Here is a 12,968-nt window from a genome sequence, read left to right on the forward strand (position 1 = left end):
TTTGAATCCTGACAAATAAGCTCACAGCCGAAAGGTCAACACAGTCATATTTCATCCTCCAGAGCTGTTCTTAAGACATCTGCACAACAAAGCACTTCTGATAGCACCTGACATGGACCTCAGTGGCACTGTAACTCATTAAAAATGTCCCTAGCATTCACACACATTAAAAGGCATTAGGATTGGTGAGAGTTTACCAAGTAAGTGTTTTTGGAAGTGTTAGTAAACAACGCATATTTTCATTCAACCATTCAATAAACTATTGCTACAGTGCTGAACTTTGCTTCAACAATGATGGTTTCCCAAATATATGTAGAACTAAAACGTGTTGCCCGAGGTCAATTTGATCTTTGTTGTATAATTTAGAAATGGGTATTGGTTCACTCTGATCTGAGAAAAGTCAATACAATCTAGAATCTGAGGTAACCTCGTGATCAAATTAATTAGCACCAAGTTATGCCATTCAGCAACTGTGTATAGATTCTGTTCCAAAAAGTCTCGTGTGAGAAACTCACCTTAGTCTCCCATTTTGGGGATGCCCACCCTCAGCAATGAAAGTAGTTGAGCTATCTAGTACCTGCAAGTGCCCTGTCTTGGATGTGAGTATGAATACCCCGAGTCAAGTTCCTTTGAAATTTCTACTACAATTTTCTGCCCAATACATAATCTAAATTAGATTTTCATGAACTCACTCCTTCTTCTAGTCTGTTAACCCCTGTCCTCATGTGCCTGAAATGAGAAGTTACTAAAACATTCTTTTTTGGTATCTTTAAATAAAAATTGGTCATCATTTTTTAATAATAATTCGGAAGTATACTGAAAACATCCACTGAACAACGGAGTGTGTATTACATTCCTGACTAGGTATATTAAAAATACCATATTCTCTTCAATCCCAATAATGGTTCTTAACACTCTTGACATTTTGGGCTGAATAATTCTGTGTTTTGGGAAATCTTCCTATGCAATATAGGATGTTTAACAGCACCTCTTGCCTCTACCTACCAGATTGTCAGTAGCACCCATGACCCCCCAAGTTGTGACAACCAAAAATGTCTCCAGTCATTGCCCACTGTCCCCTGGCAGGCAAAATCTCCCCTAGTTGAGAACCACTGCACTAAAGTAAGGTATGTGTGTATCACACATCATGAGAGTATTTCTAGATCCATCAATAGAGAATGAAGTGACATATTTGAGTACTATGAACTTTTTCTCAGTGATAAGCCACTCTGACTATTAAGCAACCCACACCTACAACTACTCATCCTCCTATTATATTAACTAATTAGTAGCTCTTACTCCCAGTAGCAAAACTTTTGGTTGAATAGACATTTTTCCTAAAATTTCATACTCTGCTGATAAACTAAAAATGTACCTTCTGCATAAGATTTTCTTATATGGTTTGCAATTCTCAGTACAATCCAGTTCTGAACTGCTTGTCAGCTATCCTGAAGTATAAAATGTTATTTTAAAAAAAGAATTGTTACCTGAAGGGCTGGCTGTTTGTCATTCCTCTTGGGAGATTTTAATCCACTAACTTGTTGCTGTTGTTGCTGCTGAAGAAGGAGCTGTCTTGCCACTTGAAGTGCCTGAACGGAAAAACGAAAGAAAAATGTTTCCGTTACTACACAGGTTCAGGGCCTCTTTCAAAAAAGGACTCCAGGAAGTGCACTTCAGAACGGGATCCTGACTTTCCCATTTCCAGACAAACGAAACAGCAAAAAGAACTTTCTACCAGCCTAAGCTGGAAAACTTTCCAGAATTTGTTTATATCTTCTTAGATTTAAGCAGTTTCATGCACAGTTCTTTAGGCATAGCAACTCATCTTAGTAGACACTTTATTTCTACAAAAACTCTGACATAAAACTTGAAGCATGAATGATTAGGACTTTTGAGAAAGAATGGCAGAGAGAAGCCAGGAACGACCTGGGCAAAGACAGAAACCTAGCAGACAATACAAGGCTCATTTCGGAGGTACCTTCACCCTCCTCCTATTTTTCTTGGGGGAACTTGGCAATGCAAGTTGAAAGTAACACTTTCACCACATCTGAGTCCAAATAAAGAGGAAGAGTTAAATGGTGCACCAAACTATGGATAAAGTTATTTGGGAAGGAAGATCAAAACAGATGAGCTATATGCTCAAGGATCACCCCGATGGAATATGTAAGAGAAAAACTGCAAATTGGACTTCTAAGTCCACATAGGGTACATTATGTACCCAAACTGGTTACTACAAGTGGCTCTTTCAAGCCTATGCCACAGGATGGTTTGCATCTAAAGGCGGTAGCTGAAAAAGTGACATGAACTGGAGGTAAAGCAAAACAAAAAGAGGAAAGGCCTCCTAAGTGCAGGATGTATGACTGACAAATCTTTTTTGTTTTTAATTAAAGTATACTTGACATACAGTATTATATTAGTTTCAGGCATAACTACACAGTGATTTTACACTTACATACTTTATGATGTGATCACCACAATATGGCTACTCACCATCTGTCACCATACAAAGTTATTGCAATATTATTGACTATATTCTCTGTGCTATACATTAAGACAAATCTTTTTTAAAACTTCAAATAAAACAACGTGTCATCAATAAACCCTTATGGGGACATTCACTGTCAAAGAATTGAATAGGAATGACAGCTAGCCACACCTTACCAAAAAGAGCAGCTGGATCAGCAATAGGAAGCTCAAGTTTTCAGACACTGTGCTAGATGATCACGAGAAGTTAGGTTATTTGAATATATTCTGCTGAGAACCACAAGTGTATACATGGAAGAGACATCAAGAACGCGCATTAAATAATGTGTTTAGCATTTAGAGACAAATGAGATTTCTTGGTGGTTACACCAATAAAAATCTCTAAATGGTAACTAATTATTTGTGTCTCAAAGAAGATGCGCACATACATGTGGTCAGTGTATCAAAAGGATCTAATACTACGGTCTTAGAAAATGTGCATAACGGACTTTCAATGGTAGCCTTTTCCTCAAAGAGGAGCAGAGACTTCATTTCTATAAGAAAATAGTGTATATCTCATTTGAAGAAAACTTACAGTGTCACGGTAGTGTGAAAGAAAAGGAGCATGGCATGGGGGTTCCTGTGCATTAAACTCAGGAGAAAAGGAACATAGAGTGGTCAAGAGAATTACCGTTCATGAGCGGACGCATAAAATTGTTGAATCAGCAAGAGTGGTACTTCTCCTAAAAGGACAACCTCACTAAATTAAGCTCATGACTACACTATTGTGACAAACAATATTATTAAGATACTTTTTAAGGTCAAGTGGTGCCTTTGTGTCTAACAGGCAAAAAGGGAGAGAATGAAACGGAAGAACAGATAAATAAATGGGTGACAAAGAAAAGATCTTGGGACTGATGGAACCCTTCTATCCCACCTCCCCACCGCACCCACCCCTCTTGTCCTAGGGAGTCCTGATGCCTACTGAACTCACCGCAACCAGCCCTTCAGGTGTAATATACAGGCTATTTCATTGCGTCCGGGAAGGGAGAGACTTGTTTAAATCTGCCTGGAAGAGCCTGGAGAAAAGAGCCTGTCTGAGAGGGGCTCTGGAAGCCAAGACGCCTGGGAGAGTTGCCTGAGGCCCCAGCCTGCTATCTCTGAGGAGGATTTACCATTACTGGACTCTGGGTTTCCTTGTCTCCTTGGAGACGCTCAGTACATGCGTAGGTGTAAAAGTGGGCAGAGTGAAGATTTCATTTATATCATATAAGAAAAATAGTCCCCTTTGCAAGGTGGCTGTAGGAGCAAAAGCATCTCCCCTCCTAATATATATGTTTCTTTAGCTATTTCACATGAGTTTTTATGGCTTTTAAACATAGGAGAGGGAACTGTTATATATTTTAAGTGTGACCATAAGAGTTCCCAGAGTAATAGACTGATCAGTAAAGAAGGGTCTGGCTGCTAGCTGGAAAGGCAGAGAAAGGGAGCATAGATGACAGTGAAAAGATAGCTCTGAGAATGATATGGTGGGGAAGAGGAGAAAGGTTACATACATTTAATACTAAAATAGAGCAAACAAAGAAAAACAAAGTAACAATTCCACACATTCTCAATCTTCGTTAAAATAACTAACCACGTTTTACCAAATATTTGGAGAAGAGGTATTCAATATTTAAATAAGCAAGTGTCAGAGAGAATCTATACAATCAGTTTCTCATTTCAGCAAAAGGGATGATATTGTCCTTAAAAAAAAGTACACACACAGAGGGAAAAAAAAACTGTTCTTATATGGGCATGTTCTCATAAATACACTTAAGAAAAGGAAAGTACTGGACTTGAACTTGAGTTTCCAACAAATTTTTACTGAGCTAGCTCTATACAATGATTATACATTTTAAAATTAGTTACTGGAATCCTTGCTGGTTTGAAGAAATTATTTTGCTGGTTTGAAGAAAAAAAAGTCATTTACGTATAGAATATCTTTTCCAGACCCAACATGGGGTACGTGAACTTACATAATCACACAAAGAACTCTGGCTCCCTCAGAGCATTTCATACTGAGCCCCATTAAAGCAGATAATCAGAGATATCTGCACAGGGCAAAAAAAGTTTAGGAACTTGTGGAAACAAAAGGGACATTTTAGTCAAACTACTGAAGAGAGAAGAATACAAGGTGAAGATGTGCAAATTGGTTTTCAAATTCCTCCTCAAAACGAATGCAAACAGGTAAAATAACTTCAAATATTTGGGATGGAGAAACAACGCTAGTGCAAAGAATTGTTCATCTTGATATGACCTGTTAGGAATTATTCCACAATAATTCCCTGGCATTATCGTGAGTGTGGGAACAGAGTCAGAGCAATGTACTACACCTCATTCCCCTCTACAAATCTACTTAGCTCAGCTAGAGTTTTAAAGCATAATTTATTAGGACTTATAAAGTGCTACGAAATCAACCACTAAAGGGTTGCTTTTCTGACTTCCATGATATATAAATTACTGTAATCTAGATTTTAAATTGACACACAAAAAAAAGAGGGAAAAAAAGCCTAGTATACAAAACTATGCATTTGAGCATTATAATACAGATCTCTGGTATTTACAATTTATAGAAAGTCAAAAATGCTCACTGTCACATTTGCTGTTGGTCAATGGAAAAACTTTGGAATGACTGATGGAATCTCCTTTGGAAATTGCACTGAAAACCTGACCACAGCACATGTCCACCGTGTTTCCCTTACATGCTTACTTGATAGCCATTTTTACCTGTTAAATGCATCAAGACCAGATTAATTTCTTTCATCTCAGACTCACTGCCTGACCGCATAGATTTTTTTTTCAATACAACTAAGGAGTTAGGATAAACCTTTCTTATTTTCAAAACAGTATCTCCATCACAGTTGGAGAAAGGTCCCTCAAGATATCCTGTTTGGTGTGAAGAGTGTCAATTGTATGATGATAGTAACTAGACTTTAGGGGGTGATCACTCAGTAGTGTATACACATGTCAAATTATAGTGCTGTACACCTAAAATTGATGCATATATAAAAAAATATATCCTGCTTGGAAATAAAATTAGATCATTTAGATTTAAGCTAATAAGGTATGTGGACATGTGTTTGTATGTGTATGAGAGATGGGGATAGACGGAAGTAGAGAAACAAACAGAGAGAAAACAAGAAATGAAAAAAATTATCTTTTAGGAAGCAAGAACCAAGGGTGACTCAAGTTCCAGACCAAATGCTAATGTAAATAACTTAAAAGGTCCCATACCTAAACATTTGAAGAAGAATCAAAACCTATTCTTCTCAAACTATTCCAAAAAATTCAAGAGGAAGGAAGGCTCCTTAGCTCATTTTACAAGGCCACTATTAACCTGATTCCAAAACCAGAAAAAGATATTTGCAAAAAAGATAATTATAGCCCGATATCCCTGACGGACATAGCTGCAAAAATCCTCAACAAAATATTACCAGATTGAATCTTGCAAGATATTAAAAAGATCATACACCATGATCACTTGGGATTTATTCTTCAGATGCAAGGTTGGTTCAATATCTTCAAATCAATTAATGTGATACACCAAATTAAAAATTAAAAAATAAAAATGATATGATCGCATGAATAGATGCAGAAAAAATGTTTGACAAAATCCAGTATCCATTTATGATAAAAACTCTCAGCAAAGTGAGAATAGAGGGAAAATAACTCAACATAATAAAGGCCATATATGACAAACTACAGCTAACAGCATACTCAATGAGGAAAAGCTCAAAACATTTCCCTTAAGATCAGAAACAAGACAAGGATGCCAGCTTGCACCACTTTCACTCCACATGGCATTGGAAGTCATAACCACAGCAATCGGACAAGAAAAAGAAATAAAAGGCATCCAAATTGGAAAAGAGGAGGTAAAACATATTTGCAGATGGCATGATACTACATTGAGAGAACCCTAAAAAGTCAACCAAAAGAATTGTTAGAACTGATAAATTCAGTAAAATAGCAGGATACAAAATATTCAAAAGTCAGTTGCATTTTTACACACCAATAATGAACTATCAGAAAGAGAAATTAAGAAAACAATCACATTTATAATTGCATAAAAAAATACCTAGGAATAAATTTAGCCAAGAACAAACCTGTGCTTGGAAAATTATGTCATTGAAGAAAGAAACTGAAGAAGATACAAATAAATGAAAGCATATACCGTGCTCGTAGGTAGGACAAATTAACATCATTAAAATGTCCATAGTATCCAAAGCAATCTATAGATTCAATGCCACTCCTATCAAAATATCAAGGACATTTTTCAAAGAACTAGAACAAATGATTCTAAAATTTATATGGAGCCATAAAAGACCCCATATAGTCAAAGCAATCTTAATAAAGAAGAAAAAAGTTGAAGGTATCACATTACCAGATATCAAACTATACTACAAGGCTACAGTAATTAAAACAGTATGGTACGGTCATAAAAACAGACACATAGATCAATGGAACAGAGTAGAGAGCCCAGAAATAAATTCATGCTTATATATGCTCATTTACTCTATGACCGAGGGGCAAGAATATACAACGGGGTAAAGAAAGTCTATTCAACAAATAGCATTGGGAAAACTGGACAGACCCATGCAAAAAAAATGAAACCGGACCACCTTCTTACATCATATACAAGAATAAACTCAAATGGATTGAAGACTTAAACGTAAGACCCCAAATCATAAAACTCCTAGGAGAAAACATGAGCAGTAAACTCTCTGACGTTGCTCTTAGTAACATTTTTTCTGATTTTTTTTCTTGAGCAAGGAAAACAAAAGAAAAAAATAAACAAAAGGGACTACATCAATCTAAAAAGTTTTAGCACAGCTAAGGAAATCATCAACAAAATGAAAAGATAGCCTACTGAATGGGAGAAGATATTTGCCAATTAACGCCATTTGATAAGGGGTTAATATCCAAAATTTAGAAAGAACTCACACAACTCAACACTAAAAAAAAACCCAAAAAACAAAAACCAAAAATCCCAAAAACAAAAACCAAAAAAATAACCAAATGAATCAATTAAAAATTGAAACTGGCAAAGGATCTAAATAGGCGTTTCTTCGAAGATGGCCAATAGACATATGAAAGATGCTCAATGTCACTAATCATCAGAGAAATGCAAATTAAAACCACAATGCGATATCACTTCATATCTGTCAGAATTTTGTTTTATCATCAATAAAACAAAAAACAAGTGTCGGCAAGGATGTGGAGAAAAGGGAACCCTCGCACACTGTTGGTGGGATTGCAAGTTAGTACAGACACTATGGAAAACAGTTTTGAGGCTCCTCAAAAAATTAAAAATAGAACTATCTTATGACCCAGCAATTCCACTTCTGGATATTTATCCAAAAAAAACCAAAACACAAATTTGAAAAGATATACACACTCCTATGTTCACTGCAGCATTATTTACATTAGCCAAGATATGGAAGCAACTTAAGTGCCCATCAACAGATGACTGGATAAAGAAGAGGCGGTGTATGTACACACACACACACACACACACACACACACACACACACTGGAATATTACTCAGCCATTAAAAAAATGAAATCTTGCCATTTGTAATGACATGGGTGGACCTAGAGGATTTTATGGTAACTGAAATAAGCCAGAGAAAGACAAATACCATATGGTTTCACTTATATGTAGAATCTAATGAACAAAATAAACAAACAAACAAAACAGACACAGACTCATGGATATAGAGAATAAACTGGTGATTGCCAGATGGGGGTGGGGAGTGGGCAGGCGGTGGGTAGGAGGCCGAGTGAAAAAGGTGAAGGGATTAATAGGTACAAACTGGCAGTTATGAAACAGTCATGGGGATGTAAAGTATGCATAAGGAATATAGTCAACAATATTGTAATAACTATGCAGACTGCTAGGTCGGCATTAGACTAATCAGGGGGATCACTTCATGAATTACATAAATGTCTAACCATTATGCTGTACACCTAAAACTAATATAAAATAGTATTGAATGCCAACTTTAATTGAAAAATAAAAATTAAAAAAAAAAAGGTCCCATCCCAACTCTGGGGACCTTTTACTCTTGGTGACCGTTCCTGGGTTGGGTTGAGTCTATGTTTCCTTTACTACAGATGTGACGACCGCCTGGCACTGCATAACTCAGTGCTGTATTTGAGTGCTAGGCTCAGGTTACAGTAAAGACACAGTTCAAAGATGTCATAGAGTGCAGGTGACTGATAAAGCCGGGCACTTAGAGTCCAGTTGCACACATTCCCACTTATTTTCCTTCAATAAGCTAAAATAAATGGCTCTGAGAGCTAACAGAGAAAGAGGTAAAAGGCATACACTGCCTCCATCTCTGGATTGGCTAGTCTCCTTCTCTGCCTTGGCTGTCATCTCTGCTTCCAGGTACAAAAATTACACGAAGGGTTGGAGTCACCTTATGGTAAGCACGCCATGGGCAACAGCCAGCTCAGTACTCAGTACTCAGGGAGATTGTTGCTTGGTTGCTAGTTTGGCAGGGCATGCATTTATTCTAACCGGAGATTTGGACATTTCTGACACACCTTCCATTCTATTGGTTCAAGATTACTTTATTCTCATCAGTGCCTTCACATTCCTAGCAAATAAATACCATCTGTTATTTATAAACTATGTTTTACATAAGCATGTTTACAACTTTTGAGTTATTTACATCTCAAGTTCATAGCAGGTGCTTATATTTTAGGGGCTAGGAATCCCTATGTTTAGCATGTTTTTCAAGGTAGCTGATGTTCAAAAACATGTTTACTGTATTTTAAGAAACATCAAGTTTACACAAAATATGGTTTGAGTAAACACGCACACATACACAAAGCAAGCCGGCAGAAGAAGACTTCATACAATTTTTTTAATAATATACTTGGTAAGGAGATCTGAGATAAGCACTGATACATAGAGGTCTTCAAAAAATATGACTAACTGCAATGTTTAGGTGATGGGATGGCAAACTATATAGTCCATGGACCAAATCTAACCCATCACCTGTTTTTGTTCAGCTCATAAGAATGGTTTTTACTTATTGAAACAAAAGGGAAAATAATAACAGGAAGACTATTTTGTGACATGTGAAAATTATATGGAATTCAAATTTCAGTGTCCACACATAAAGTTTTATTTGAACACAGTCATGTTTATTTGCTTCCTTACCATCTATGGCCACAAAGTAGAGTTAAGTATTTGTGACAGATATCGTATGGCCCCCAAAGCTCAAAAAATCAGAGAGCCTATCTGACCCTTTACCGGAAAAGTCTGCCAACTCCTGTCTTAGGTCTCTATCTGTATTCTGAGATTCCCCAAGATGCCGCTGGACACAGTTTTATATAAACAAAGCTTGCAATCAGTTGCCCAAAATAATTTTAGAATTTAGCTAAGATGCAAGGGCATTACGAATTGGCTGTTCTTAAAGATCAAACTCATTTTGATTTTCTGAAAAGGAAGTGGGACATGAAAACAAAATACATCCATGCGTTCTTCTATCTGAAACTATTTAAAACTAGTTGCAAACTTTGAACATGTGTTTCTTCCCACAGATAATTTACAGCAGTTCAGATTGAATCTCTTCAATCGGGTGTGAGGTCCTGAACACCCTCAGAATAAAGACAACATGTGCTATTGGCCAGTTGAGAAGAGCTGGTTATTTCCTGTCTGCCTGAGAAGTTGTCCCACTTCCAGCTTCAAAGGCTGCTATGAGTCAGCCACTCTTCCTCTAATTTCTTTTCCTAGACTCTCCCCACCCCTCAAGATCAAACCTGTTTCTCAGATAATTTCACAGGCTAATCAACGGTCACTGTGCATATGGGGGTGGGAGGAAAAGCTAGCAATAAAAAGCAGCTTGAGAAGCTTAGTAGGAAAGAAATCATGTTCTCTTTCATTTCTCAACCTCTATGTACACCTTGAGTCCCTCCTGAGAGCCTTTTTTTCCCCTGAAATAATTTGCTATCTTGGTGCAATCCCAGCAACTAACAACCATCTTAACACGAGTCCTCATGACTTCACACGATCTGACAATTGCTCTGTAGCAAGACCTGGGACCACGTATGCAGGGAGACTCCATCACACCTCCTTGCTTTATACAAAGTAATCATGCAGTACAGGATGGAAAGAAGGTGTGTGGATCACTTAAAAAAAATCATAGTGGCTGACGGGACTAGATACATTCATATAGAATCAACAACATTCCAAGGCAGTGAGTTTTCCAGCAAGAATGCAAATACATATTTATATAACTATCATATACACGTATGATATTTACAAATGGAGCACTTGATTATGATGGGAAAATGGAAAAGTAAGCTAATTTCATGGAGGGATTCTAGTGATTGTGAAAATATTAGAAGTTCAGGGAAATATCAGGTCACATTACTAGTGTCATAAGTAAAACAATAATTACAAAAGCACTTTCCCTATTAAAATTTTCATATACAGAAGGTAACAATCATCAAAAAATCAGAGAGCCTTTAACAGTGACTGCTTGGTCTACTCTATGATACTGCAAATAAAGGTACAGACTGAGCATTCATTGGTAGTTGGTTCACTTGGCTTGACCCCCAAAAGCAGGGGAGGGCGGGTGGTGGCGACAGCAAAAGCCTTAGATCAACTCGGAAACTGAATCTGAATCGGTGACCTAGAAGGGAAAGGTTCCGTGTATCATCATCCATCCTCAGAGTTCTAACAGCTGGGGAAAGGATCCTATGCTTTGAGAGCATATCACGATAGCTGATATTTAGAGAAGGCATGGATTTCCCAAAACGTTCCACAGTCTTTGCAAACCGTTAACAAGACAACATCTAGACAGCCATGGTGAAAAATCGGAGCAGAGACAACCTCACTGCTATAGCACTCCAACATTATATATTGGAATTAAAATAAAAAGGAACAGAAAATAGGAAACTTTGTCAAAGAGCCCTACTATCATTGTCCTAACTGCAAAAGCAGATATGGCCATGGGCAGTGTTAGCCCAAGGTATTAGGGGTAGGGAAAAACGAGGCCATGACACAACATCTTTCCACCACCTGGACCACTACAAATTCTTTATCAATCCATACCAGCTTGAACCTCCACTTTCTAGATCTAGTTCCATTGTCAGGTTACCCAAATCCTTATTGACATGATTTTATGTTCTTCAAGCTATGCATGGAGTGGTTATCACTGCTACAACACTTAGTTACATTTCTCATTTTTGTTTTAATTAAACAAATAATGCAAAGACGTGAGGGCAGGGAAGTTATGTGTGTATGCTTTTATTTTAATGTCGGCAATTTATTAGCGTATACTTTATTGGGAGAAAAGATAACAAATAGTGTTTTTTTTTTGCTTTTTGTTTTTTGGGTTTTTTTTTTTGGGAAAAGCTGGGATGGAGGAGAACCGAAGTGTGTAACTTCATGCCCGTGCCCTTCGTGTAACCAGTGCCCTTGTGTCATGCCATGACTTGTCAGCATTACTGCTTTGGGGTTAACATGCCACCCCACACACCGACTGCAGGAGACATGGACACAGGAATATCAGATGGCTCTAGAAAGGAGGAGGTATTCTGCTACAAATTCCACCCTAAAGCAAACCTAGGAAGTAGAAAGGGGTGAGCAAACCCTATATTCATTAGCAATTATTAATAACCTTTTTTATTAAAGTATCCAAGTAGAGAATACTTCTTGCCAAAAAAAGTAAAGGTTAAAAACTTTCATGAGACAAAAAGAAAAAGGATATCTATGACTGTCTTGCAAAATCAGCTGAAATAAGTTTAATGGCTACAGTCAGGAAGTCTGTTTGAAGTCTCTTATAAGAGGTGAAACAACCCGCCATCATACTCCTACTCCACACACCTATTAACATAAGGTCCTACAAGCACCTTGCTGAGGCACTGGTTGGCTGCTCCATGCTGGAGCCGCTGCCAGATGCTGAATCACCACCACCAAATCTCCGGCACCCGAGTTGTCTTTAGAGGGATTCCATTCCAGCATGGCCCAAGCCTGAGCCTGTCTAGCTCATGAGAGTTGACAGTGCCACAGCCTGGGGTGCTATGGCTGTAGGCGATATGAATATTGCAGTGAAGTAAAAACAGAAGTCAAGTTTATTAGAAAATATCTAAAATGTTAAGTCGGATGCTGCATTAAACCCATTTCCCTCCATTAAAGGAAGGACTAGATTATGTCCAAAAATAAATAAATTGGTCCATCTAGTCCTTCTCCAAGTTCTCAAAGTAGAAAACATGGGGGTCAAATGCAAGGAAAAATAAATCAAAGGGATCTATTAACTCACCGGAGTAACCCACTGTTTACTGCAATTGCCTTTTATGAGGCTGCAGCCCAGCAACTCTCATTATGAATAATCCAGATTCATATCTTTTCATACCTTGGAATGAGACTTGCTATTTTTGAAGCTGGAGAAGAATCTGGCTATAGTCATGCTCAAAATTTTCTATGATTTTACTAGTAACACTGA

At 37.6% G+C, this 12,968-nt stretch overlaps 1 protein-coding gene across 5 annotated transcripts in view; it reads right to left on the reverse strand.

Moving 5' to 3' along the window:
• The window catches only part of FOXP1 (forkhead box P1), a 220,418-nt gene that overhangs the window by 138,887 nt on the left and 68,563 nt on the right, over positions 1-12,968 (reverse strand). For all 5 annotated transcript variants that reach the window (XM_011358495.2, XM_011358493.2, XM_011358494.2 and 2 more), the window contains exon 2: positions 1,488-1,589. In XM_011358495.2, the coding sequence (XP_011356797.1) occupies positions 1,488-1,589 (102 nt within the window). The remainder of the gene's footprint in view (positions 1-1,487; positions 1,590-12,968) is intronic.

Source organism: Pteropus vampyrus, unplaced genomic scaffold (assembly GCF_000151845.1).
Source record: "Pteropus vampyrus isolate Shadow unplaced genomic scaffold, Pvam_2.0 Scaffold41, whole genome shotgun sequence".
Classification (NCBI taxonomy): Eukaryota; Metazoa; Chordata; class Mammalia; order Chiroptera; family Pteropodidae; genus Pteropus; species Pteropus vampyrus.